The sequence below is a fragment of the Pelodiscus sinensis genome, chromosome 14, assembly GCF_052426305.1.
Source record: "Pelodiscus sinensis isolate ZL-2025 chromosome 14, ASM5242630v1, whole genome shotgun sequence".
NCBI classification, from domain to species: Eukaryota; Metazoa; Chordata; order Testudines; family Trionychidae; genus Pelodiscus; species Pelodiscus sinensis.
Genome location: NC_143065.1, coordinates 40,405,359 through 40,432,392, shown reverse-complemented (window position 1 = coordinate 40,432,392; position 27,034 = coordinate 40,405,359). Strand labels below are relative to the sequence as shown.

General features: G+C 49.3%; 1 protein-coding gene across 3 annotated transcripts in view; it reads left to right on the top strand.

Moving 5' to 3' along the window:
• The window catches only part of IGDCC3 (immunoglobulin superfamily DCC subclass member 3), a 226,506-nt gene that overhangs the window by 176,181 nt on the left and 23,291 nt on the right, over positions 1–27,034 (top strand). For all 3 annotated transcript variants that reach the window (XM_075896898.2, XM_075896899.2, XM_075896900.2), the window contains exons 8-9: positions 15,013–15,260; positions 15,653–15,817. In XM_075896898.2, the coding sequence (XP_075753013.2) occupies positions 15,013–15,260; positions 15,653–15,817 (413 nt within the window). The remainder of the gene's footprint in view (positions 1–15,012; positions 15,261–15,652; positions 15,818–27,034) is intronic.

The following is a 27,034-nucleotide window of genomic DNA, read 5'->3' as shown; positions in this document are numbered from 1 at the left end:
ACTGTCTGTCCTGCTGACCCGGACTGTCTCACTGGCCCCTTGTCTCCCACGTGTCTATCTGTTGTTTCTTACCTTGGGGCGGGGCTGCCTTTTTGTTCTGGGCTTGTACAGCACCTAACACAAGGGGGTCCTGGTGCATGAATAACTGTCTCTCAGCCACTTGCCAGCATGGCTAGAAAGAAGCGTTGGCCTGGAGTGGTGCATGATGATATTGTTTCAAACACGCTCCTCCTTTGGAAGCTGGACAAATTGGGATTGGAAACAAGGTGCAACTCTTTCTGAGTGAGGGTGATTGATTAATGGAAGACCCGTCGGAGGGATGAGGTGGCTCCTCCAGCATTTGAAATTGGGGATGTGAAAGGTTAACCCCTAATGGGTAATGCGTAGCAGTTCAGGTTAACTAGTAACTAGTGCAGGTTGGAGTAGCTCCAAGCCTGCCATGGGTAGGGGGCTGCTCCAGCCCTGCAGGGGGCCCGCCGTGGACAAGGGCTTCCCGGACAGCAGCTGGGAGCCGGCAGCAGCCCCAGCATGGGGCTGGGAGTGGAAGTCATGTAGGCTGGGGCGGGGGGCGCTGTTCCAACCAGAAAACACTGAACTGGCTCCCACAGCTAGTCCCAGGCCTGTCTCTGCGTTAGTTCCATCAGATTTTCTCCAGATCAGGAGCAAATCTCAATCTCCCTCTTTTTGCAAGCACATGTTGATGCCCTTCTAGGTAGGCCCCTCTTTGTCTTTGTGCCGCTGGATCAGTGAAGCGGTTTCCTTCACTTTGGAAAGCTGAGCTGTGGTCACTGGCCTAGACCTCTGACCCGAGTGAGATCAGTCATCTTGATTGCCTGTGAACCGAGAGACAGCTTGTGAATATGCTGCTTTTGAATGGCCCAGGCCTCCTGTTCCTCCGCTCCCCCTCCCCCCCACGTCAGCTCGGCATGGTGTGAATCGACAACAAGCCCGCCCCCCACTTTTAGCAATGCCTGTCAGTGCATTGTGCAGACATGCGATTGAGCTCTCTGCTCGCGGAGCATCTTGAGGGGCCGGCCGAACGCGTCCTGGCATCTTAGCACGGCCGAGGCGTGAACGTCGTCATCCGTCTGGCAGGAGCAGAAAAGTTTTCAAAGCGCAGATGTCCCAACGTGACAGATTTTCTGCTCACCGGGCGAAATAAAGGGCACTGGCGTGTTGCAGGCGTTTCGAGCCAGAGACACTCTGCGGCTGTGTGAAGGGAAGGGGGGTGGGGGACACAAGGCAACTAGACATTTTGCTTTTGTTTGAGCTTCTTAAAAAAAAAAACAGATTCTGCCCCAAAGGGCACCTGCTGCAGCCTCACTGATATTGGGGGTGATTCACACCTGGCAAAAGCAGGCAGAATTTGTCCCGTAAATATTTGAGGCAAACTCAGGGACAGGCAGTATGTGACCCGCAGTTAGACCCTGGCAGACAGCTGGATGCATTATTTATCCACGCGTCTGCAGGTATGGCTGCTTGCTACTCCCATTGGCTATTGTTCCCTGCCAATGGGAGCTGCGGGAAGCAGTGTCCTAGTCCGCACCGTGTCCTGCAGCTCCCAGTGGCCAGGAACAGCCATCTACAGCCAGCGGGATCTGCGAGTGGCCGTTCATGCAGATGTGTGGTTAGATAAAGTGTCCAGCAGCCCCAGAGGGGTTAAACCTGGGAAACCACATCTGGCCAATGGGCTGCTTATTGCCCACCCCGGGTTAACTGGCGCTCACTGACAGCCTGTTCAAGGAGTTGATCCTTGCGTTTTGACAAATTGTCATATGACTCGCTGTGATGAAACCCCTTAAAATCAGTGTAGGCCAGAGGCTGGAACAATGTGTATCATAGGCGTGCTGAGAGCCTTTGAACCACACAATAAACTGCCTAAGGGTGCGACTAGACTACATGGCTCCATCGACGGAGCCATGTAAAGTAGTTTACTTGACATAGTCAATGAAGTGGGGATTTAAATAATGCCCCCTTCATTAAAATAAAAATGGCCGCCGCACTGTGCCGACACTCAGCTGATCCGGCACAGCACGGCAGTCTAGACGTGGCGCAGTTGACAAGGGAAGCCTTTGTCGACCGCTCTGGTATGCCTCGTGTAGTCTAGACGCACCCTAAATGATGGAAACCACTTCAAGCCACATCCACTGCATTCCTAATTCCAGCTCCCATAGGTGTTGATGCTTCCACTGGGGATCAACGGGCCTTGACAGTCCATTTGGGGTGGCTGCAGGTCAGGTTCGGATGTGGTTTTTTCCTGCGTGTGTGTGTGTGTGTGTGTGTGTGTGTGTGTGTGTGTGTGTGTGTGAGAGAGAGAGAGAGAGAGTGCGAGAGAGAGAGAGAGCGAACCTTATGGTGAGATTACTGGTCCCTTACAGAAGGCATAGCAGCACTCTGCCTGCACCTCCGCCCTCAATTTCCACTCCTCATTAAGGTTTTTTAGGTGTTGCTGAAAAATTAATAATTATATCAACCCACTGTCTGTGTCCTAGTTCAAAGTAACACAATCGCAGTGGCCTCTATCGAGCATATTGAATGACTGTTCTCGGCCTTAATCATCAGCCACTCACGAGCCCACATTTTTTAACCCTCCCCAAAAGAAAAATGTGTGAAAGTCTGTAAGAAAGAGGTTTCAGCTGCCTGCTGCCTTCAGTGTTCACAGAAACTCTTGGTCTTCAGAAATGATAGTCTGCTCTAGGGGTGTTAGCTGCTGGTGTAAAATCGTACTCGCTATGATTCAGTTAGGAAGTTTAGTTGCTTCGTATGGCCGAGCCCAGTGACACCAGGGGCCTATTGGGAAGGCATACAGTGTCTGCGAAATATCCCAGGCTATGCCCTGCCCAGACCCTGATCACTTAGCAACCCCAAGGGCAGTTTAGCATCTGAATAACATGGTTTGCCCTCTGAAATCCTTTCTTCTGGATTTTCAGAGCATCGGGTGTACTGAGCCTGTCGTGCAGCAAATGTGTTGCCTGCCCTTTCACTCTGCTTGCATGCCGCCAAGATACTCTGCCAGCCAACGTGTTGAGGCAAGCCTCTTTCTAATATTGAAACAGCCAGAGGCAGATCCAGTTTGTATGGAGAGAATATAATTTCATAAGAGGATAAGAACAGCCATACTGGGTCAGACCAGTCTATCTAGCCCAGGAGCCTGTCTGCTAACAGTGGCCAATGCCAGATGCCCCAAAGAGAGTGAACAAATCAGGTAATCCACATGTGATCCCTCTCCTGTCACCCATTTCCAGACAAACAGAGGTTAGGGACATCATTCCTACCCATCCTGGCTAATAGCCATTGATGGACCTAACCTCCATGAATTTATCTAGTTCTATTTTTTAAGCTAGTTAAAGTCCTGGTTTTCACAAAATCCTCTGGCAAGGAGTTCCACAGGTTGACTATGTGTTGTGTGAAGGAAAAACTTTCTTTTGCTTGTTTTAAACCTGCTACCTATTTATTTTGTTCAGTGACCTCTAGTTCTTGTGCTATGGGAGTTTTCCTTATTCACTTTCTGCATACCGGTCATGATTTTATAGACTTCTATCATGTCTCACCTAAACTTACAACTTGATGCTGGCTGGAAAGTAGGCTCTTGTCAACTGGGGAAAGGGAGATCTAGGTCAAATTCAAGGCTTTGGTCCATGGGTTAGGTCTTGGTTACCTCAGAGAGTGTCTTTCCTTTCATGATCCACCAGGACAGCTGCACTTGCCAAGAATGTTGATGCTCTCGGTGCCTGGGATGAGATTGTCGTAGTAGAGGCAGAGTTCTTGGAAGTCTATGGCTCTGTCTGCCCAAGTCTCACTCTGTTGCTGCACAAAGGCTACCTTCCCCTGCAAACACCATTCTGCCATGGCAGGAGTCAAAGAGCAAATAAACATGGAAAACGCCTCCAGGAAAAAGCACCGAAACCTAGCCACGGCGATGAATAGGATCCATTGTGTGGGTCTCGCCAAGGGGTTGAGTTACTCCGAGCACTGGGATTCAGATGTGACGTCAGGGGCGAGGAACCTTTTCGATGTCGGGCAGCACGCAGTGGGGGCTGGAGTGCCAGCGTGGGCTCCCCAATGCTGGGGGGGAGGAGCCCCGGGGGACTGCATCTGGCCCTTGGGCCATGGGTTCTCCACCCCTGTGTAAAGTGATTCTTATCCCTGTTTGCTGCCTCTAGGGTATTAGAGAGAGAACACGAACACGGAGGTAAATCAAATAACCCTTCCGAGCCAGCCCAAAGCCGTGCTGGAGACGGTTCTCGGTCGAGCCTGACACAGACCGAGCTGGACCTGTCCTAGGTCTAGAGCAGGGCCGGGTAAGATGTGGCCCGGGGGCCGAATCCGGCCTGCCCAACACTGATCCAGCCAGTGGACTGCATCGGGCTTTCTATGTAGATCCTCCTGCCTGTGCCACTGAATTTCCGAGAGGTGGCTCAGGCAGCAGGATCCTATTGAAATAGCTCCCAGCTCTCCGGCCTGGCGCTACCCCAGCAAGGGCTGGAGCCATGAGCCTTTTAATTAGCTGCAGCACCCCCGGGCAGCTGCCAGGCAGCGCTGTAGTGACGGGCAGGAGCCGCAAGCCCCGTGCTATGCTTTTAATTCAAAGCCTCTGACCCCAGACAAGTCTAGGGGTGGCTGGTCCCTACCCTTGCCCCTTGCAGCCCCCTTCCCTGGGTGGAGCCGGTGCATAACCACATACGAAAAGTCATTAAGCACCCCCCCTCCCCCGCAAAAATGATTGCCCACCTCAGGCCTAGAGGCAGACACCACTTCCCCCCCTCCCCACCCCCGCAGTACTAACGTTAAAAGACCAAAAAAGTTTTTAACTTCAAATTCAGTCTGTGATTTGTGTTGCTGGACTGTTCAGACTCCACTTTGCTCAGCTTTTATTATACCAGCCTTGGACTTCAGCCGTAAAGAATTTGCCCCATGAAGAACACTCTAGTCTTCACAGCTGGCTTTGCATTACAAAAGGTGGCCACTGAGTGGAGTTGAATCAGATGCAGTGCTGTGATCTTTTTATTAATGGAGATTGCCTATCTCCTAGAACAGGCGGGGACCTTGAAAGGTCATCGAGTCCAGTCCCCTGCCTTTCCAACAGGACCAAGTATCATCCCTGACAAATTTTTGCCCCAAACCCGTAAATGGCCTCCACAAGGATTGAACTTACAACCCAGAGTTTAGCAGGCTAATGCTGAAACCACTGAGGGTACGTCTAGACTACATGGCTCCGTCGACGGAGCCATGTAGATTTGTTGTTTTGGAAAAGGGAAATGAAGCCGCTATTTAAATGATTGCGGCTTCATTTACATTTACATGGCTGCCGCGCTGAGCCGACAAACAACTGATTAGCTGTTTGTTGGCTCGCGCGCTAGTCTGGACGTTCCCCCTGTCGACATCAAAGCCCTTTGTCGGCAGCCCCAGTAAACCTCATTCCACGAGGAATAACGGGGCTGCCGACAAAGGGCTTTGATGTCGACAGGGGGAACGTCCAGACTAGCACGAGAGCCGACAAACAGCTGATCAGCTGTTTGTCGGCTCAGCGCGGCAGCCATGTAAATGTAAATGAAGCCGCGATCATTTAAATCACGGCTTCATTTCCCTTTGCCTATGTGTCTAATCTACATGCCTCTGCCGACAGAGGCATGTAGTCTAGACACAGCCTGAGCTATCCCTCCCCCTGGTCCTGGGATTAGATCCCTTTGGCAGGAGAAGCCCTCGTATTGAGATCTTGGCTTGAGGCGTATCTGACCTTTGGAGGGCGTTGCATTCTTAGCAGACTGTGCCTCCGAGGCGGTGTTCCCTCCTGCCACCAGAAATCAGCAGGATCACCAGCCTCTATCATTTGTAAGTTATGACACTTAACCTAACATCGGAGCATAAGAACGGCCATACTGGGTCAGACCAAAGGTCCATCTAGCCCAGTGTCCTGTCTGCCGACAGTGGTCAATACCAGTTGCCCCAGAGGGAGTGAACATAACAGGGAATCATCAAGTGATCTCTCTCCTGTCACCCATTTCCAGACAAAGAGAGGCTAAGGGACATCATTCCTACCCATCCTGGTGAATCGATGGACCAAAATTCCATGAATTTATCTCTCTTTTTTTGAACCTTGTTGAAGTTCTGACCTTCACAACATCATCTGGCAAGGAGTTCCACAGGCTGTGTGTGCCCCAGTAATGCATCTGCAGAAATACCAAACCAACTTCTTCTGGAACACGACCCCCAAGTGTGGGTCCATGCAGGGCAGCTGAGGAGTCAAGAGAGAGATGGAGAGTGTTGACTTCTGCTGGCAGCATTGGTGCAACTCTCCTTTAGGTAGCTGACACCTAGATGCTGTGGGGATTGGTGAATAGATACGATTTGGAGGCTCCTTCACATGCCATCTGGTGCAAGGCATAAATTAGAAACTGGCTGATTGCAGGTCCTGGGATTAGATCAGCACTTCCCCCTCTGGTGTCATGTGATTTAATGACAAGAGTGTTAGCTTTTTATTTTCAGAAAGCTGTAGCCATGTGGGAGAGCAGGGTGTGGTGCACAGCACTGGTAGTGTTGGGGCCGGTTCCTTACATTTTCAGGGGCTCTCCACGGCAGCCATCCAAACCACAGACCATCTAATGAGCCGCTGCCCTCTAAGATCTGTCTCAGATGGATCAGATCGCTGGAAGCCACGGTATGGATGCGTGTCTTGGATGAGGATCTTGAATGCTGCTTTGCAAGGGGCTGTATGACAGAAAGACGGCTGGCGCATCTGCCCTATCAATCCGAGAAGCATGAAACAAAAAGACAAAGTTGAAAAAGGTCCTTGCAGGAAAACAAACCGTTGGCTGGTTTTCTCCAGTTCATCGTCTCCCACAGCAATTAGCCGTTCCGTAAACCCACAAGCAATTGCTCTTCTCAGGTCCATGGCTTTGAAAACACCCTCCAGTGTGTCCAGTCCTTTCTACCTCCACTTCTGAAAGACAACCCCCAAATGTGGGTCCATGCAGGGCAGCTGAGGAGTCAAGGGAGAGACGGAGAGGGAGACAAACCCAGATAGGTCAAAAGATGTGGTCTCTCCAAATGTTTGAGTAACTCCAAGTAGAGAGCAAGGGTGGTCCACAAGGAAGAAATGGATTCTGTGACAGATTCCCCTGGGCAAAACCCTCAGGGTATGTCTAGACTGCAAGCTTCTTTCGAAAGAGAGCATCCACACCTCAAAACTGGATTGAAAAACCAATCTGCTTTTTCGAAAGAGCACCCAGACTGGAAAGAAAGCCCTGACTGCTATTCACAGAATGGCCACCAGGGCACCTGTGCATTTTTCAGTTGCCTCTTCTTTCCACACACGCCTTTTTTTTTTTTTTGAAAGAGCTCTTTCAAAAAAGGTGTTCGTCCTCGTAATTTGAGGTTTACCATTGTTGAAAAAAACCCGGCGTTCTTTCGATTTTAATTTTGAAAGAATGCGATTGCAGTGTGGATGCCGGTGACATTTTTTTTAAAAAAGGGCAGGGTTTTTTTCAAAAAAACAATGTTGTCTAGACATACCCTCAGGGTATGAAACTAAAGCTGCCCTTCCACTGTGGATACTTGTGGAAACAGAGAGATGAATCCCCCTGTATCACAGTGACCGCAGTAGGCCCTTCTGGAAGTTGTAATACACACGAGGTGCGGCGCTCCGGCCCTGCTCCCTTCCTACTGCCCTACATTTCAAATGTATGTTAAACACAGCTACAAATCAATGGACGCTAAATGGTTCCCTGTGTCGCTTTGTCTGCAATCGGGATGTTCTGCGCTCCCTTCTGCTTCAGAGCCCGCTGGGACCTGGCTGTCCTGACACAGATGCCCAGCGGATTCACGAGAATAATCCCAATATTGACACTGCGGACGGAAGCAGCCTCCCTGCTCCTTTCTCACATCTTCTGGTGTATGCAAAGCTGCACATACAGCTTTTGAATGGCGTAATCCTGCCTTTCTGCCATCTGGCCTCGTGGAAATCAGCTCTTGTTGACACAGTTTGACTGCACAGTGGGACTTCTTTTGCCCCTTTCCTTTTTCGTGTAATCAGCTCTATTGCGCCTATGGCTAAGAAGGGAGCTTACAGCTTGATGCGCTGAAATCACCGTATCAGCTGAAACCATCATATTTCCTATTCCATGTACAATGTTTCCAAGGAAACAAAGGCCTAGGACATCAATAGATGGCTGTTAAACATTGGCTCATGTGCTCCAGCCCTGATGATTTGCCGGGCAGAGATAGGAATGTTAACTCAACAGCAATAAAAAATTGTAACCCAGGAAGACCAATATCTTGCTACACTTAAAGGAATCCTTCATTAGGGTATGCAATCAGGCAATGCTGGGTTATTTATAATATACATTTTCTACTTAAGTGTTTTCACCGACCTAAACATTGCTCCTGACTCTGACCTCGCTCACACAGCCATGTCATTTCATTGACGTCAACAGTGTTGCTCCTGATTTTCTCCAGTGTCACAGAGATCGGAATCATCCCCAGTGTTTATCACTAATCTTCGCCTTAATGTAATAAAACATTGCTTAATGCTACAATCTGGCAGTCAATGTGGATTTGCTTACAGACGACACAAAGATCACTGACATCTGAGACATTATGATCCAATGAAAGTTACTGCCAAAGCACCGCCATTCAAAACCTGCCAAATGTGCTGAGCAGAACTCAGGATTCACCCGGAGAACAACCAGGCAAAGAGGCATAAAACCAGCGCAAAATGTATGTGGCCGCCACAATGTAGAACTGTAGCATGGGATACAGTAGTAAGCAGCGTTTATGTACAGTGATGCATGAAAAATGCCCTCTGTGAAACTATATATCCAGCAGGATTGTGTCAGCTTATGAGAAACATCCAATAGACCATGTAAGGTTAAAAAGCCAGTTCAAGGGTTAGTAAACACATTTCCAATGTCCAGTCTGGTCTGAGGTAAATGTACTGGTAAACCTCCCACCATCAGTCGGGAGAAGGCTCGGGCACCAGGTTTAGCACCATGTCTAACCTTTCCCAGAGTGGGGGCAGGATCTGGGTATTTGGTTAGGGTTTATCTCTAACAAAGACTTATTTGTGCTGTAGAAGTGACATATAATTTGCCATAAGTTTGAGATCGAAATGGTGTGAAGATGCCACGCACCAGGCCTGGACAAAATACGGCCCACTGGTTGCATCCTGCCTGCCAAGCCATCGGATCCGGTCCAAAGATGCTGCAGAGAGCCGCAGGCAGGCTCCCCGCTTGCTTTGCCCCACCCACACGCCACTCAAACGCAGGTGTGGGGCAGTTTCACTTTAAAAACTGAGCCCAGAGGGGAGGCAGGAAAGCTTTAGAGCTGTTCCTGCCCCCAGCACAATCCCATTGGCTGGCTTCTGGCCAGAAATTGGCCAATGGGAGCTGCCTGTTTCAGTAGCAGGCAGCCATGAAGCACAAGGGGCTTGTAGTTATTCACAGAGTGCATGGCTGCAGCCTGTGTGGGGGCGGGGCAGCCAGGGAGGCTGATTCAAGAACGGGCTGCTGGCTGTAAGTCACCTGGCCAGAGCCTGCCTCTGGCACCCCAGCCCCTCCCTTCTCAACCCTCTGCCCCCCACTCCTTCCCTTCTACTCCACATAACCAAATCCTCTGCCACCTCTCCTGCACTCACACCCCCTTCCAGATCCAGCACCCCAATCACCTGCCCCAGAGCACAGTCTCCTCCTGCCCTAGCTCGTAACCCAGACCCCTGCACCCCTTCTGTACCCCCGTTCCTTGCCCTAGGTCAGAATCCAACCCCTGTACCCCTGTCCAGTGCCCCAGGTCACTACTGCCTTCTTCACCCAAACTCCCTCACTTACCCCAAACTCCTCTCTGCACCCAACCTCCGTCTCCGACCCCACACCCCCTCCATTCAGATCATGAACAGGTGTGTCCCTCAACCACTTTCCAAATTCTTGGAGTGGCCCCCCGTCCAAAATTATTGCCCACCCATGTTCTTTTCCTTTCACTTCTTCCTGATCAAGGCCCCAGGCTGTGGAACCTATCTCCCCCAGAGAGGGGAGGGCAGGACACTTCCAGATCCCATCCAACTTCTTCGGCTGGCCAGCAGAGTTTCCTGCAGTCATTCACCAACCGGGGACTGGACACCGGACTCACTTCCCAGCCCCTTAGCCAATTTCTTTTGCACTTGAACTCCTCATTCGTGCCTGGCATCAGCCATGAAGAGACCTTGTCGGTATTGTTCAGAGAGGTTTGTCTCTGTTGCTCCCTGCTGAGGAGCAGTATTTACAGTGGCTAGTGTGACATATTATTAAAGCGGGGGGGCCTATTCAGTAAGATTTCTAAGTGGCTGGACATTCCCTTTAACTCTACGTACATCCCCCTCCCCCAGGAATTCCTCCATGGATGAGTTTGTTATTCCATTTAAGGCTAAAGGAAGGTAACCTTATATAGAAGTATTATAAAATGCTAGCTATGGTTCCAAACCCTACAATTTACAGCAGAAATGACATTCAACTCCAATTTGCAGCAGAGGTTTGAGCGAATACCGTCTCATATTTTTAAATAAAGGTTCTTACATGTGCTTCCGTACAATATAGTCTCAGACTGACCTGAGCAGGAATTAAGCATCAAATTCCCTCTTTTTTTAACAGAACAGTTACTTGATCAAGGCAGTCATAAATATATTGTGTTTGGCCCTTTCTTGAGCTATTGCATCAAGGTTGTTAAAAGCAACTCCAGTTTATTCTAGCTTCAGAAGCAAGAGTAGAATGACTGTGAGTGTTTGAAGGCTGAGGGATTGGATATTTAGCTGGGATTCCTTGTAACCATTTGATTGCCGTGATTTTAATCTCTTTGTTCTAAGCTTGATTTTTTGAGGAAATACATAAGAGCCTGAAAGACTAGATCGTATATTGTCTGCCCCATCGTGTTGCCATTTGCAAGCTGAAAGCTATAAAAATGCCGTTTTGAACATTAAATAGCAAAACAAAACAGGCAGGTTGCGACTAACAAGTGAGTCCTCCCCTCCCCGCTTTAAATTGATAGTTGCTGGCTCTGTTTGTCTAAATCTGGGCAGCTGTTACACCCCATTGGATATGAAATTGTCTCTGTTATAAATGGCCCTTGTCATAAAACCATGCAGTTCTTGAAGCAGCTATTCACTTCAGCTACCTGAGGTGTAAATGGAGTCTAATCCGTCCTGTTACCATCTCTCCAGTGAACAACCATCCTGTCACGCTGGCAGAATTGAGACACTAGCATCAATGAGCTGAGCCGCCAGCATTTTAGAAGTCCGGAGCATTTCCGGGTTTATTCTCTTCTGCAATGGTTGAGACCAAGCATCCAGTGACCTGGGTGACTGCCCTTAACCAATGATCAATTCCATCCCCCGCCAGTACGTTTGAAAAGCAGCTGCCACCATTGCAGTATTCAATCGGTGCTTTCAGTTGCAAGCCTCCGAAATGCGCGCCGAGGTTTTGTGAACACCTGAGAACCAGCTTTGGATTTGGGTTGGAAACGATCCGTTTTTTCGGCACTCGACAGCAAAGGATGGAGCTCCCTCCCCGCAGAAGAAGTAGCGTAATCCTAACGTTTCCCTAAGACCTCTATAACGTGCTGTAATATAATTACAACATCGCCAGAGGGCTTTGTGACTGGGGCTGAGTAGACTTGGCTTAAATTTCACATGCTCTGCCTTTGCCTTTGCCAGCTCGCTGTTGGTAAAGCTATTATAATGCTCCTCCCTAGCCAAGTTAACATCATGTGAACAGGCACGAGAACCTTCAACAGCTGAAGTGGGTGCCTCTCGAGGGGCTCTTGCCTTCTTGCCCAATCAGGCGCTTAGGCTATGTCTAGACTACGTAGAATTTTCGAGAGAGGATCTTTCAAGAGTGAAAATGGAAAAAAAAAAAAGCTCTTCCTTAAAAAAGGAGGTTTACGCATTTTTTTCGAAAAAGGGTTCCCCCCCAAAAAAACGCGTCCAGACTACTTTCACTTTCGAAAGATCCTCTTTTGAAAGTGAGATCAGAAGACGATATGCAAATTCCTGCAGAATTTGCATATCCTCTTTCGGAAAAAAAAACAGTAGTTTAGATGTACCCCAAGTGGGCCTAAAATCTTACTGAGAGTAGGGTTGAGAATTCAGGCTATCCAGGTGCGGTCTTGCATTCTCTCTCTTCTGAGCTTTCATTGCTTCCCGCCCTTGTGATAATACGATAGCAAAGCACCAGTTTCATATCTAGAAGCACAGCTGACGTAGCAAATGATCCCTGGTGTTAAAAGTTGCGGTGAAAACAACTCAGCTGGAGTTGTTTTTACTACCACTTTTGACACCAGAGATCCACCCCAGTCATTTGCCACTTCAGCTGGGCTTGGAGGGAAGGGCAGAGGGAGATTCAGTGGAGAAAAAGGGCAGGTTCTTAGCAAGATGATGGACGTGGGTCAGAAGTGGGAGTGCCATCTCTCTGTTCATCCTGGATAGTCCGCTGTTAATATAGCCGATGATTGCATTCTCCCTCTTAGCCCCACAGCACGAACTGCTCATACCCCCCGGCTTGCCCCAAAGGCATTTCAGAGTCGCAGCTTAGCAGGACACAGCTGCCCATCCTGTCACTGCGACCTCTGTCATCAGTGTCTAATTCTTTGTCTGCAGCCCCTCAGCAGCCCCTCGGTGCACCCTTCTTCCTGTGTAGCTTTAATTAGAGGTGACCACAATCCCTTTAATTCAAGTATAAGAAGGGTAGCTGTGTTAGTCTGGATCTGCAAAAGTGACAAGGAGTCTTGTGGCACCTTAGGGTGTGTCTAGACTACAGGGTTTTGTCGACAAAAGTGAACTTTTGTCGACAAAACTATACCTGCGTCTACTCTACCGCCGAGATCTGTCGACAGTAAGTTGACAGAACGTGGCAGTTTTGTCGATGGCGGTAAACCTCATTCCACGAGGAATAACGGGGCTGCCGACAAAGGGCTTTGATGTCGACAGGGGGAACGTCCAGACTAGCGGGGAGCCGACAAACAGCTGATCAGCTGTTTGTCGGCTCAGCGCTGCAGCCATGTAAATGTAAATGAAGCTGCGATCATTTAAATCGCGGCTTCATTTACCTTTGCCTACAACCCTAATCTACATGCCTCTGCCGACAGAGGCATGTAGTGTAGACACAGCCTTATAGACTAACAGATTTATAGGAGCATAAGCTTTCGTGGGGAAAGACCTACTTTGTCAGATGCATGTAGTGGAAATTTCCAGAGGCAGGTATAAATATACAGGCCAGAATAAGGCTAGAGATAACGAGGTTAATTCAGTCAGGAAGGGTGAGGCCCACTTCTAGCAGCTGATCTGGAGCTGTGAACACGAAGGGCATGTAAACTAGCTTACCCAACATAGTCAACAAAATGGATGCCACGCTGTGCTGACAATCAGCTGATCCGGCACAGCGTGGGAGTCTAGACGCGGATCGGTCAACAAGGGAAGCCTTTGTCAACCGCTCCCTTATGCCTCGTGAAACGAGGTTTACAGGAGCAATCGACAAAGGCTTCCCTTGTTGACCGATCCGCATCTAGACTCCCACGCTGTTCCGGATCAGATGATTGTCGGCACAGCGTGGCGTCCATTTTTATTTTAATGAAGCGGGGATTATTTAAATCCCTGCTTCGTTGGCTATGGCGGGTAAGCTAGTTTACATGGCTCTGTCGACAGAGCCATGTAGTCTAGACATACCCCAAGAGAGGAGAAACTGCTTTTGTAGTTGGCTAGCCATTCACAGTCTTTGTTTAATCCTAAACTGATGGTGTCAAATTTTCAGATGAACTAGCTCAGCAGTTTCTCTTTGAAGTCTGGTCTTGAAGTTTTTTTGCTGCAGGATGGCTACCTTTAAATCTGCAACTGTGTGTCCTGTAGGAGAACACTTCAGTCTCCCTGGACACACAATTGCAGATCTAAAGGTAGCCATCCTGCAGCAAAAGCTTCAAGACCAGACTTCAAAGAGAAACTGCTGAGCTACAGTTCATCTGCAAATTTGACACCATCAGTTTAGGATTAAACAAAGACTGTGAATGGCTAGCCAACTACAAAAGCAGTTTCTCCTCTCTTAGGGTATGTCTAGACTACAGGTTTTTGTCAACAGAGGCTTTGTCGACAGATACTGTCGACAAAGCTTCTAGACTACATCCAGTTCTGTCAACAAAGCAGGCCACTTTGTCATGTCGACAAAGTGGCCTGCTTTGTTATCATAGAATTCTATGATTCTATGATAACAAAGCAGGCCACTTTGTCGACATGACAGTGTAGACGCAAAGGACAGTGTAGATGCAATAATGCCTTCTGTTGACAGAATTCTGTTGACAAAAGGCGTTATTCCTCGTAGAATGAGGTTTACAGCCGTCGACAAAACTGCTGAGTTCTGTCGATGTTCTGTCGACAGAACTCAGCGGCAGTGTAGACGCAGGTATAGTTTGGTCGACAAAAGTTCACTTTTGTCAACAAAACCCTGTAGTCTACTCTAGACAAACTCTTGGTGTTCACACCTCCAGATCAGCTGCTCGAAGTGGGCCTCATCCTCCCTGACTGAATTAACCTCGTTATCTCTAGCCTTATTCTTGCCTGTATATTTATACCTGTCTCTGGAAATTTCCACTACATGTATCTGACGAAGTGGGTCTTTGCCCACGAAAGCTTATGCTCCTATAAATCTGTTAGTCTATAAGTGCCACAGGACTCGTCCCTTTAATTCAAAGTGCTGATAAAGCTGCCTGGTTAGAAAACCAGGACAACGCCTCCTCCTCCTCCTCGGCCACCTCCCTGGGCTTCCCTTTTCATGGAATCATCCAGCTGCAGATTCAGGGCTGAGCGCCTCGTCGTGGCTCCTGTTTGGCCCCGTGGGATGTCTTTCAGCGGTCTCTGGCTCAGTCTCAGCCTCGTGGGATATCTTTGCAGACCCATCGGGACGGGCCTCGCTGCGGTGGGCGGGGAGGGTTTGGAAGATGCCCGGTATTTCTAGGGAAGCGCGGAGCTAAGCCCAGCTTGTGTGTTTTGTCTGCCTCTATTTTCAGCACGCTCACCATCTCCGGGATCAGCCAGGAGGACGAAGCTATTTACCAGTGCATTGCGGAGAACAGCGCTGGCTCCACTCAAGCCAGTGCCCGCCTGACGGTGCTGTGGGCGGATGGGTTGCCCGGCCCCCCACAGAACGTGAAAGCCGAGACTGTCTCCGCAACCACCATCCAGGTATCCTGGAGTGAGCCTCTGCAGAATACCAAGGAGATCATCGGCTACGTACTGCACATAAGGAAAGCCGCAGGTATGGGGTAAAAAGCCGCATGCTCCCCCTCCTTCAGTACTTGACTGTTATGGCGATAAGGCCCATGTAAATGACTAGCTAGGGAGATGATCGGGTTATCTCCTCCCCGTCATCTGCATCCCTCGGAGGATTAATCGTTGTAGGCAGGGCAGCGAATAGGAGGTGAGGAAGCAGATTATTAAAAAAAGAGGCATAGCCTAATGGCTGAATACAAGGAACCAAGTTCTGGTGCTTCTTTGAGAGGGAAGGGAAAATGAAGCTCGGTGGGCCATAGTGAAAGGAAGTTGATAGTGAAACTCCCATCGGGAGCAGAATCAGGCTCTGGCACTTCCTTGGTTCCTTGGTTCCCACTTCCTAATGGCTCCCGGCTCTCCCTGTCTTGTGCCTTTCAGACCCCGTGGAGATGGAATACCAGGAGGCTGTCAGCAAAAGCACCTTCCAGCAGCTTGTGACGGATTTAGAGCCCTCGACCAGTTATAGCTTCTATATAAAGGCTTATACCTCCCGGGGTGCCAGCAAGGCCTCCGAAGTCATGGTGGTGAGCACGCTGGGAGAAGGTAAGGAGGCCGCGAGCTCGAGAGAGCTGATGCATGGAAGCCTGCGAATCGAATTATCATTTATCGGGCCGATGCATGTACCTGAATATTTTCAATTCTGTCTTCTTATTGTTCCCCCTTCTCCCTGCTGCACAGAATTCCCCTGTCATCTTGTGGCAAGGAGCTAGTGACAAGGAGTTCCTTGTCCTGGCGCTATCGTAACGGCGTGATAGCTGACCCCTCCACTATGGAGCCTAATATTGTGTAACTGGAAGTTATTGAGGGTTCTTTTTTTTTTAATGCAACAATTCCTGAGTTGGTTGTGTGACCTGTTGCAGGTGAAAGGCTCTTTATTGTTTGTAATGTAGCAAAGGAGAGTCTTTGACAGCAAAGTTTGGGAGTTTTCTCCCTATGTCTGTCCCCTTCTCAATACGCTACAGAGATCTCTACAATATTTTGTGCCGTGTAATGCCAGTGACTTCCACACACGGCCCTTTTTGTTCATTTCTCCTTACCCTTGGACAGTTTCCCTTCTCCAGAAAATGAGTGAATCATCTCAGCCTTGTGCCTACAATGCCCCCCCACCCCCGCCCACCAAATTCTGTATAGAGGTCTTGCAGGATCACGCCTTAGTGACGGGGGAAGTAAAGGCTGTTTGCCAGGTAGGGCTCCAGGTCTCTGGGACAGATTCTCAGCTGGTATGAGGTGGCATAGCTGCCGTGAGGGAGCAGATGAGGTAGAATGAAACCAGCAGGCTGCGTAGAGGAGACCCACAGGTGATGTTGAGTGGTCGGAGCTGCTCCTGGTTCATGGCTCCAGGGGTGAGGCTGAAGAAAGGCAAAAGGTATCTCTACGCTGGCAGCCAATGGGAATAGCACTGTCAGGCTCAGGAGGGCCCCATTGAGGCCAACGGGAGTTGAATGCTCAGCACGTCTCAGGATCAGGTCAGTGTTGTGTTGTAGCCTCATGTTTTAAACGAAGACTAAAGCCCAGCTCCTCCAAGCTATTCTGAGCTCCCGTCGAGGCTCTGGGTCTAAGCCCCTTCTCATGGTGCAAGGGTCTCAGGCTTCCCAAGATCCCGGCGAGCCAAACTGCTGTAGTGACGTAAGCACAACTCTGGTGTCCGCAGCTGTTCCTGACAAACCCTGTGGTGAACGTTCTTTGCATGAGCGTGGTTCTCCTCCAGGCAGCTGATGGAGAGCGAGTCCTTGCTACGTTCACGGAGCAAGTGGTGGTAGCGGAAGTTTTCCTCCCAGCCACAAAAGCCCAGCCCTGGAGTCACCTCAGCTTCCAGTTCGACCTGTGGGGGCCTAGTCATACCTGGGCCCTCTCTGTGGAGGCTGCCAGTCAGTGTCCCCACTGTGAAAGTGCTCTTTGAGATGGGAGATGCTTGTCCACGGGAAACTGGACAGAGACTGCCAAACCTGCTTGACAGGCCACCGTCCTGAGAAGTGGTAGTTTTCAGGCACTGCCAAGGTGCATGAAGGGGGAGCGTTTTCTGAAGGAATGGGTCTCTCTCGCTCTGAGCATTTCAGATACCGGATGACCCTGGGTTACCCCAACGGCCTTTTCTTTTGCTGCCAAATTCATAAGGGAGATGTGTTCTCCCTCAGGAAAGCACTCTGAATATGAATTTGAAATGGAAAGATCAGTGATACAAGGAGAAAAGGGTCTATTATAGGTACAGGGCTACTGACCTCAAGTGGTGGGTCAGATCCGAACTCTGATCTGCACTGGGATTTTGGCTGCTGTATTTAAGGAGAAGGGCTAATAAATCCTTACCATGGCATGAGCTGAGTAATTACCCTGAAAGGTTATTCATTCGGTGCTCTGGAATGAACCAGTTATCCTTTTAGCCCGGCTTTCCTTTCAGTGTAGAAAGAGGTGGAGGAGGTAAACTTTAAAATCCTTGACCCAAAGCTCTGAGTTCAGCAGCCGTAGCCAGCAGCCATGCATGCCTCATAAAACTTGGTGTTTTGGGGGCAAGGTTGAGGCAGGTTGGGTAGGACTTTTTGACCTTATTACCTTAAATCAGCACATGCATGTTTACGTATTTTGTATCAGGGTAATAAATTTCCGATCTCTTTGAAGCTTGAAGGCATCATCGTACAGCCCTACTGTCTTTAAAAACAGCACTGCCCTGTGTACCAAAGATTAACCACTAAGTTGCAATTTGAAATGAATACGTAACCCTCGCTAATATCCCATTCTTTCTCACTTCTTTTATATTTTTCAATTGCTGCTGCTTAAAGGGGCTCTTGTCACCTAGTTAATCCATAAAATGTTCTTCTAACAGGTTCTGCTAAGAACAGAAGTGTTTTTCTGACTATTTAAAATTCGGTGAAACCAGGTTTGGTTTGTGTTTTGGGGCGAGAGGGAGACAAGGAGCAACTTGGGGTATGTGTACATTGAGATAAAAAGGGAGCCTAAGTCAGCTGACGTGGGCCAGTCATGGCCATGCTGCTGGGCTTTTACTGCAGTGTAGACATCTCTCTTCATATACACAGATTTTTTTCTCTGGGATCACCGAGTGATGTCATCACGTCACTCTGGCTATGTCTAGACTGCAAGCCTCTTTCGAAAGAGGCTCTTTCGAAAGATACTTTCGAAAGAGCCTCTTTTGAAAGAGAGCGTCTAGACTGCACGCGGAATTTCGAAAAAGCAAGCCGCTTTTTCGAAAGAAAGCACCCAGTGAGTCTGGATGCTCTCTTTCTAAAAAGTCTGTTTGCTTTCAAGAACGCCTTCTTTCGAAAGAGCACTTTCGAAAGAAGGCGTTCTTCCTCGTGGAATTAGGTTTACCACCGTCGAAAGAAAAGCTGCATTCTTTCAATTTAATTTCGAAAGAACGCGGCTGCAGTCTAGACGCAGGTGAAGTTTTTTCGAAAAAACCCCTGAGTCTGGACACAGCCTCTATGTCCCACCGCTTCCTCTGCCCTCAGCCGCCCTGCCTCCTCCCTCCCTCCCTGCTGCCGCAGGTTGAGAGCCTCATGTCCTCCCCCCTCTTGGGGGGGCCAGAGCTGCACGGCCACGGCCACCCCCCCTCGCGGGCGGGGGGAGGCTGGGAGCTGCGTGCCCTCCCCAAACCCCCAGCCCTGTCACACACACCCTTGGCCGAGATCTCATATCCCCAGCCCTCTCACTCATACCCTCCAACTTGAGACCCCCACACCTCCATCCCCCTCACTCACCACCCTGCTGAGACCCTGCACCCCCAGCCCAGCTCCCTCACTCACCCCTTCCACTGAGACCCTGCACCCCCAGCCTGCTCCTGCCCCCTCTCCTGCTCTTGCACCCTCTTCTCTGGCCGGACACCTACCTCCAGCCTGCTCCTGCCCCCTCTCCTGCTCTTGCACCCTCTTCTCTGGCCGGACACCTACCTCCAGCCTGCTCCTGCCCCCTCTCCTGCTCTTGCACCCTCTTCTCTGGCCGGACACCTACCTCCAGCCTGCCCCTGCCCCCTCTCCTGCTCTTGCACCCTCCCCTCTGGCTGGACACCTACCCCCCGAGAGGGGGGTTGATGAGTGTAGCGAGCGGGGGGCACAGCCCCCTAGTACCTTTAAAAGGCCGTATTCTGAGTTGCTCTGTTCCTGTGTGTGGTGGAGAAAGAGAGTGTGGCAGAGGTGTCTTTAAGCCAACTTTGCAGTCCCTAAATTTTAGGCGCAAGGGCCTATTTACTTTCCATTCTGCTTCCCATAGCCCTCTCAGCACAGCCATTTATGCCTCCCTGATTTTGAGGGTCAGGCTTGATGTTAAGACCTCATTGAGCCATTGCTGCTTTACGTTTCATCACTGACACAGGCCTTGTCTTTACTTACCGGAAGATCGGTGCTCCGGAGATTGATTTAGCGGGTCTAGTAAGGGTCCACTAAATCAAACGCTGAGGGTGCCCCTAACACCCCCAGTACTCCTCAGAGTCGCGAGGAGTAAGGGAAGTCAGTGGGAGAGTTTCTCCCATCGACCTCCTGCTGTGGAGCCGCCCCAGAAATTCTGTTTAAGAATTCCTTATAGCTGGAGTTGCATATCTTAAATCGAATGTCTCTCCCTGGCCATAGTGTCTTTAATGGACTTCACACCAGTGGAAGAGCTCCTCTATGCCACATCCCCAGCTGGTGTTTTCTGTTCAAGGATAAAATATTCTATCTAGCAGTCTGAAAGGAATTGCGAGAACAGAGTCTGTGGCATCTCAGTTCCATAAAAACAGAGAGCACTAGACTTGGCTGATCACTGAAACCAAGTTTATATACAGGGGAACATATTCATATGGATGCTTAGGTGGCTGTTTTGGTGAAATCTTACTGACAGGAGAATACTTAAGCTGGACAGGACTGTGGGTATGTCTACACAGCACGGATATTTTGGGATCCCAGAGGTATCCCGAAATAGCTACCCCATGCCTTAACAAGCTGCCCGTTATTTCAAAATAGGTTTTGAAATAACAGGAGGCAAGCTTTTTCAGCATTCCCGTAACCCTCGTTCCATAAGGGTTAAGGGATGTCTCAAAATAGTGAGTTATTTCAAAATAGAATCGAAATAAGATACGCAATTTGTGCTACACAAATTGCGTATCTTATGTCGAGTTTAGGGTGTTGTGTAGACGCACCCTGTGAGTGCAGAAGAAATGAGTGTGTTTGTGAAAAGAGCTGACTGAATTTATTGTGACAGGAAGAAGATGTTGGTGCCCCTCTATACAGTATTCCAGGTGAAATGTCTTATCTGAGGCTGTCAAGTTTCCCTCAGGATGGCTCTGTCATCCTGACTCGGGGGCAGATAAATGGTGTCACTTGGTGTCACTGCCACTAAGAAACGTATTCGATGTGCTCAGCTTTGGCATGTCTGTGGCCTCATCCTCACAAAGCCACATCTTGACACGATTTTGTATCTTAAACAAAATGCCAAGGTGAGTTTTGCCCTGGCTTATGCTACAGATAACCCCAGCGTACGCTGTAGGGTTCAACGAACCCTCCATATCCTAGTCACTTCTGCATAGCTGTAGCCATTGCCGTTCCGAGCCAGCGGGTGAATGTCAGCACAATGCAGAATTATTACTTGGTAGAGCTCTCTGGGGTGTGATACGGTGAAGAAATTCAGCGCATCAAGAACAGGGCAACATACAGGCTATAGGCCTCCCTGCTTCTTGATGCAAACGGTGCCGAGACAGTTTACCAAAATGCCAAACAAAGAGACACTATTTGCAGTGCAGAAGTGAACTCTGCTTCACCAGAAAGTTGTGGATAAGGCCCCATGAAGAAGTCAGATGGAGCTTTTTGAGAGAAGATGAGTTGGATTTGGCCCTTACTTTGTAGACAAGAAAAGTTCCCATAACAGGCATTCTAGTGGCTGAGCCCCAAGCTGGGATGTGGCTTAACTTGGACTTACTTCAGATTTTGATGCCTGTAAGTGCATGTCTAGCACACAAATGTTGGCAGATGACAACCAGCCACATAGACTTGGCTCCTTCAAACCCTTCCTGTTAATGGACCCCTCCCATATTTTCTATCATTACTCTCAACGATGGCGCTTTCTGCTTCTTTCTTTTCACTTGGGTCATACTTAAAAAAATGAAGTGGTGGTAGTAATCATACTACCCAGGAGGGAAATCACATAAAGTAGTGGTTCACAAACGTTTGTATTGGTGACCCATTTCACACAGCAAGTCTCTGAGTGTGACCCCTCCCCCTTGTCAAAACACTTGTTAATATATAAATGCTGGAGGTAAAGGGGAGTTTGGGATGGAGGTTGACGGTTCGAGACCCACGCCCCATGTAGGAACCTTGTCACTCCAAGTTTGAGAACCCCTGAAATAAGGGATCTGCAGCCTTGGTAAGTGTTTGCCCCCAGCTCCACCCCTTTTGCTTGAGGCCAAGCTCCCCGACTTTCCCCAGGGGCCCCTTTCAGCACTTCGGCGTGGTCTAGATGAGCCCTTATATATACTTGTGGGAACACATACAGATATGTGTGTGTGTGTGTATATATATACATCTATACTGCCATTCTCTGTATACCTATTTATGTAAGGAACAGCACATGCCATCTACACGTGCATAGACATAATGAATACTATATAGTCCAGGTTTTAGTGCATACTATGTATTCCACATTTTGAAGGAGAAACATTCTTGTGGGGGGGATTTAAATGTCAGGCTCTGAAACAATAACATTAAACCAACTCTTCACCAATTGGGGTGGCCAATGTTAATGTTTCTTTGCCCAATGGATGATGAAGTTATTTCTCCCCCCACTAACACACATGTTCATTATGATTTAAGTAATGAGGCTCAGGCCCCCGACAGGGCAAAAGAGACAGTTGTCCCAGGATCTGGTGATTCAAAGGGGCCAGGACTCCTGGCCCTACAGTGGCTGGTGCCCCAGGCTCTTTAAATTGCCACTGGAGCACTCAACCGTGCACCCCATATGGTTCTGAGGGCTGGTGGAGGCTAGCACTGCGGTTCGGCTGGCTACCCTGGCCACGTCCCTTCTGCCCAAGGCTCCACCCCTTCCGGGGTGCAGAGCCTGCCCTCCAACTTTCCCCAGGGGCTTTCCCGATGAGGCTCCAACAAAGGGCATATTTTCCACCAGTCTACCATTGGGCATACCCACTTCTGCACGCACCACCAGTGCACACTCATTTTTTCCACCTCCCACATGCTTGTGTGCAGATTGGATTGTTGGGCGTCCACGGGGACCGATAAAGGGCTTCTTGTATGCACAGATTTGGGGGATGCTCACCTCTGAGGTGCAAACAGGTTCAACGTTGGGAGTCCAGCGTGGGACACGGAGCCAGCCCAAACTGTGCCCGCTGCCTTTCTGTTGATACATGGCAGTGGGTGCAGTTGCATCCCAGTCTCCTCAGCAGCATACACAAGCCTCAGCGAGCGGGTCAGAAAAGGCAGGTGTCCTGCACACCCCATGAGGCGTGCACTGTAAATGCTGGGTGCGAGGGTTGGCAAGAGAGAGCCCATAAGCGGCAATATTAAAATATTCAGAGGCTCACCGACTTGGCCCAGCTAAAGACTGCTATGGCAAAATGCCAGCAATGTGAGACTTGCATCCAAATTGCATACACCTGAGCTAATGAAAAGGCTCGTTGGATGCAGCTCTGTGCAATTCATACCTAGGGTTGCCAGATAGTTTCACAGAAAATACCGAACATGGCCGGAAAAAATTAGTTGAGCCAAAAAAAAAAAAAAATGGTGGGGGAACCAAAGTTGTTGAGGAAAAAAAATGCACACAAAAAATGTCACAGCGCCTATAAATCCCACACTCCCTGCCCACACCAGTCATGGCAAGGGAATAATGTCCCAAGCGGCCTTCCATCTGAGAAAAACAGAAAATACCGGACATCTTATATGTCCAGTATTTTCTGGGGTTTTTTTTACCGGACAGAAGCTGCAAATACTGGACTGTCCAGTCTAATACGAGACCTGGCAACCGTATTTGTACCATTGAAAACTGCCGGGCCCTTTTGACAAAAGGCATGGCCAGCATGACGAGCACTGTGGATAATAAAACCTTTACCAGTTGGTTTAAAGGCCCAATTCTAAATCTGCTAAACTTGAGGAAAATCTTGGATCCAAATCCAGAGTCAGGCTTTGCCGCTGGCCCTCACTCCTCTAATGGTCTAAATGACAGACCTCTCTGGGGGTATGTCTACACTACCCCCCTAGTTCGAACTAGGGGGGTAGTGTAGACATACCCTGAATGTCTTCAACGTTCAGAGGTCAGATTCGCAGGCCTGGTTCCGGGCTGTGACTGAGCTAGACATAGCTTACGGCTGCACTGGCTATCACCCCTTGGTCCTTGGCGAGGGGAAAGCCATAGAAGTGGCTGTGGCTACCCCCACTGCTAGTGGAGCCCTCTGTGCTAGGTAAATCCTGCAGTGGCCAGACCATCCGGGGTCCTTGCCGTGTCAGTGTGAAACCGCTGCAATGAGGCCGAACGTCTGCACCTTCCTGTCCTCAGCTGTTAAGCGCTTTACATACGTCCTGTCCCCGAGCAAGGTGTGTTAGTCTCTAAGGTGATTTCTGCACATGCTCCTCCAGGATTGCAGGGCAATTTAGCGACATCGAGGTGGTTTCTCCCCTCCCCCATCGTTTCAGCTTTGTTCAGGCGGCACAAGGCCAAGCACCCTCTGCTGTCAAATGAGATCTGATTACCGAAGGGTGCAGTCAGAGGTTCAGTTCCTGGGGCTGCCGAATGGTGAGCTCATCCCACAGAAGCGATGCATTATTTATCTGTAGCGGAGAGAACAGCGCCCGCGCCGAGCCCTCGCTCAGGGATTAACTGCAGGAGGTTATCTGAATTGAACAGCATTGTGCAACATCGGCCCGGTGTAGCCATAGAACCAGTCACTGGATTTATGCTCTGCAAGGGCTTTCCGTGGCAAAGGGTTCTTACGCAGGTCAGTGTTTTCTCCACAATGAAGCTGTCATCAGTTGGAATGGCACCTTGTATCCCCACTGGCATATAGAATGGGAACCAGGTACGAGGGGGATAATGTTGTCCACCTTCTTCCATCCTCCTTTAGCTGCACAGCTGCCTTCTGATAGCTCCCCGTGTTAGTTATACTAACGTGGGCGTCGTGACGGTCCTTGCAATTCTGTGCTCCAAACTCAGAGGTGAGGTGAAAGAGACGGTTTGATAAGCGGGTGTGAGTCTAAATCTAACTAATTAAATCCTGGGCTTTAACATATGTCCCATATGTTATAACAGGGACAAAATACCCCTGCTAGAGTGGTGAGAGGAAGCTCTTAGAGAGGTCCCCATGAATAGATGCCATCTGTGTGATGACACGATACAGATAAATAATGCTTTTTTTGTTTTTAAAAAAAGGTGCCGGTACTCCAAGAGAAAAGTTGTTGAGAGAAAAAAAAAGCCAGGGTGGGGCCGCCATTGCCCTTTTAAGACACGCGGCCCAGCAGAGATTTGCAAACGGAGTTGCCGGTATGCTCCGTTCAGAGGTACCGGGCAGTACCATCACAAAAAAAGCACTGCCTCTTTGGCAGATGACATCCATCCCACCCTCCACCTCTAGGGATTCAGTTTACTGGGCTATTTTTCACTTTAGGGTAGAGCAAGAAGTACCATCCCCTCGGCCGAGTCAAATGGCCTGCCTCAAAGAGGGGAGTCTAGGCCACCTCATCATTTTGTCCTAGAGGGAGGAAGAGTTATAGGAAAAATTACCTGATTGGATTTAGAAAAAATTGTATCTTCATTTCGGAGGAAATGTTTCAGGAGAAGGTTAATTCTGATCCATAAACAGGCCTCATGGATGTGCTGCATTTCACAACCAAACCCATGGTGCAAACAGAGTTCCATTTCAATAACCTGCGCACCTGGCTACTAGCTTGATAAGAAGACGACTTTTGATATAATTGGTAGATTTCCGGTAACAGACTTTAAGCCAGAATATCTTTTAACAAATGAGTAAAGCTGCCTGCTTTCTTATGTTTTCTACTGACCGTACATGGGGATGTTCTCCCAAGGGGGGGGTCATTGGGAAAACTCTGACTCATTGTTCCTTTCTGTTGCCTTACATGCAAGTCATTAGGAAAACTCTTTGGCTTGCCCTGCTTTTGCATCCCAAGGGGAGTTGGTGGAGCTGGGATACCTTTTTGGCAGGACATTTTACTGTGATCATAGAATACTAGGACTGGAAGGGACCTCGAGAGGTCATCGAGTCCAGTCCCCTGCCCTCATGGCAGGACCAAATACTGTCTAGACCATCCCTGATAGACATTTATCTAACCTGCTCTTAAATATCTCCAGAGATGGGGATTCCACAACCTCCCTGGGCAATTTATTCCAGTGTTTGACCAACCTGACAGTTAGGAACTTTTTCCTAATGTCCAACCTAAACCTCCCTTGCTGCAGTTTAAGCCCATTGCTTCTTGTTCTATCCTCAGAGGCCAAGATGAACAAGTTTTCTCCCTCCTCCTTATGACACCCTTTTAGATATCTGGAAACTGCTATCATGTTCCCCCTCAATCTTCTCTTCTCTAAACTAAGCAAACCCAATTGATGGCATAGAAGTGCCTCAAAGAACAGATTAGGTTTTGTTTTTCCACAACAACTGTACTTTTGTGAGGGGGGGGGGGGACCATTTACAATGCCTGGGAAATGTCAAGTCCTTCAGATGTGTTGCTTTGACGATAATCTCATAAAACTGTAAAAAAACCTGGGAAAATAGTTTATTCATTGCCATCAGGCTTCCAACTGGCACAGTCACATCTGTCAGCATTTGGAAACAAGCTTACCTTGCCTGTATCGCCGTGATCAAATGCCACTCAGCTCAATTAAAACCGGATGGATTAAAAATCAATACTATATTATTCAAGCATACAGCTATGTGCCAAAAGATATTGTCAGGACAAATATCTCAGTAAGCGTCGCTAAAAGCTAGAGACAAGATAGCTGAGGTCATTTCTTTTAGTAGAGCAACTTCTGTTGGTGGAAGGTACCAGCGTTCGAGACACTCTCCCATCGCTATTGGGGCGTTGGAGGTGTTGGAGGAGATACGCCACTTGTGGGAATAAGCATAGGTAGGATCCAGGGATATTTAAAGGTGTTTGTTGTGAAGGGCATTGATCTTTGTCTCAGAGCCAGGCCCACTGCCGGGGGAACAAAGGGGGCAGTTAAGTCTCGGCTTGACAAAGCCCTGGCTGGGTTGATTTAGTTGGGATTGGTCCTGCCTTGGACAGGGGGCTGGACTCGATGACTCCTGAGGTCTCTTCCGGCCCTGGGATTCTATGATTCTAATTCAAAGGGGCCCAGGGCTCCATCTGCCACAGCAGCAGTGGAAGTGGTCAGTGCTCTGGCCCCTTTAAATCGCTGCTGGAGCGCTATGACCAGGCAGCACTAATGGATGGGAGTCCTGCTGTGCTCCGGACGGCACTGGGGGCAGTGTGACGCTAGTGCTCAGGGCAGGGGCAGTGGGCAGAGCCCTGTGCACTCCTCCTTCCCCGACCTAGGAGCCGGGCTTGCTGCCGGCCACTTCCGGGGCGCAGCACTGTCTGTCATGCATGCCAGGCGAGGCAGGGAGCTGCCTTAGCACCCCCACCGGTCACCTGATCCCCCTGCAGCAACGAGACCCAGCGTCCGACATTCCACCCCCCCAATCCTGGGGCGTGACTCGTTGTTTGAAAGCCCCTTGTGTAGCAGATATCTGCCTCCTGCCTTACCCCAAACACTTCCTCCCTACCTTGGGAAGGCCCCCCCGCCAGGTGTTAAGGGCCCCGAGCT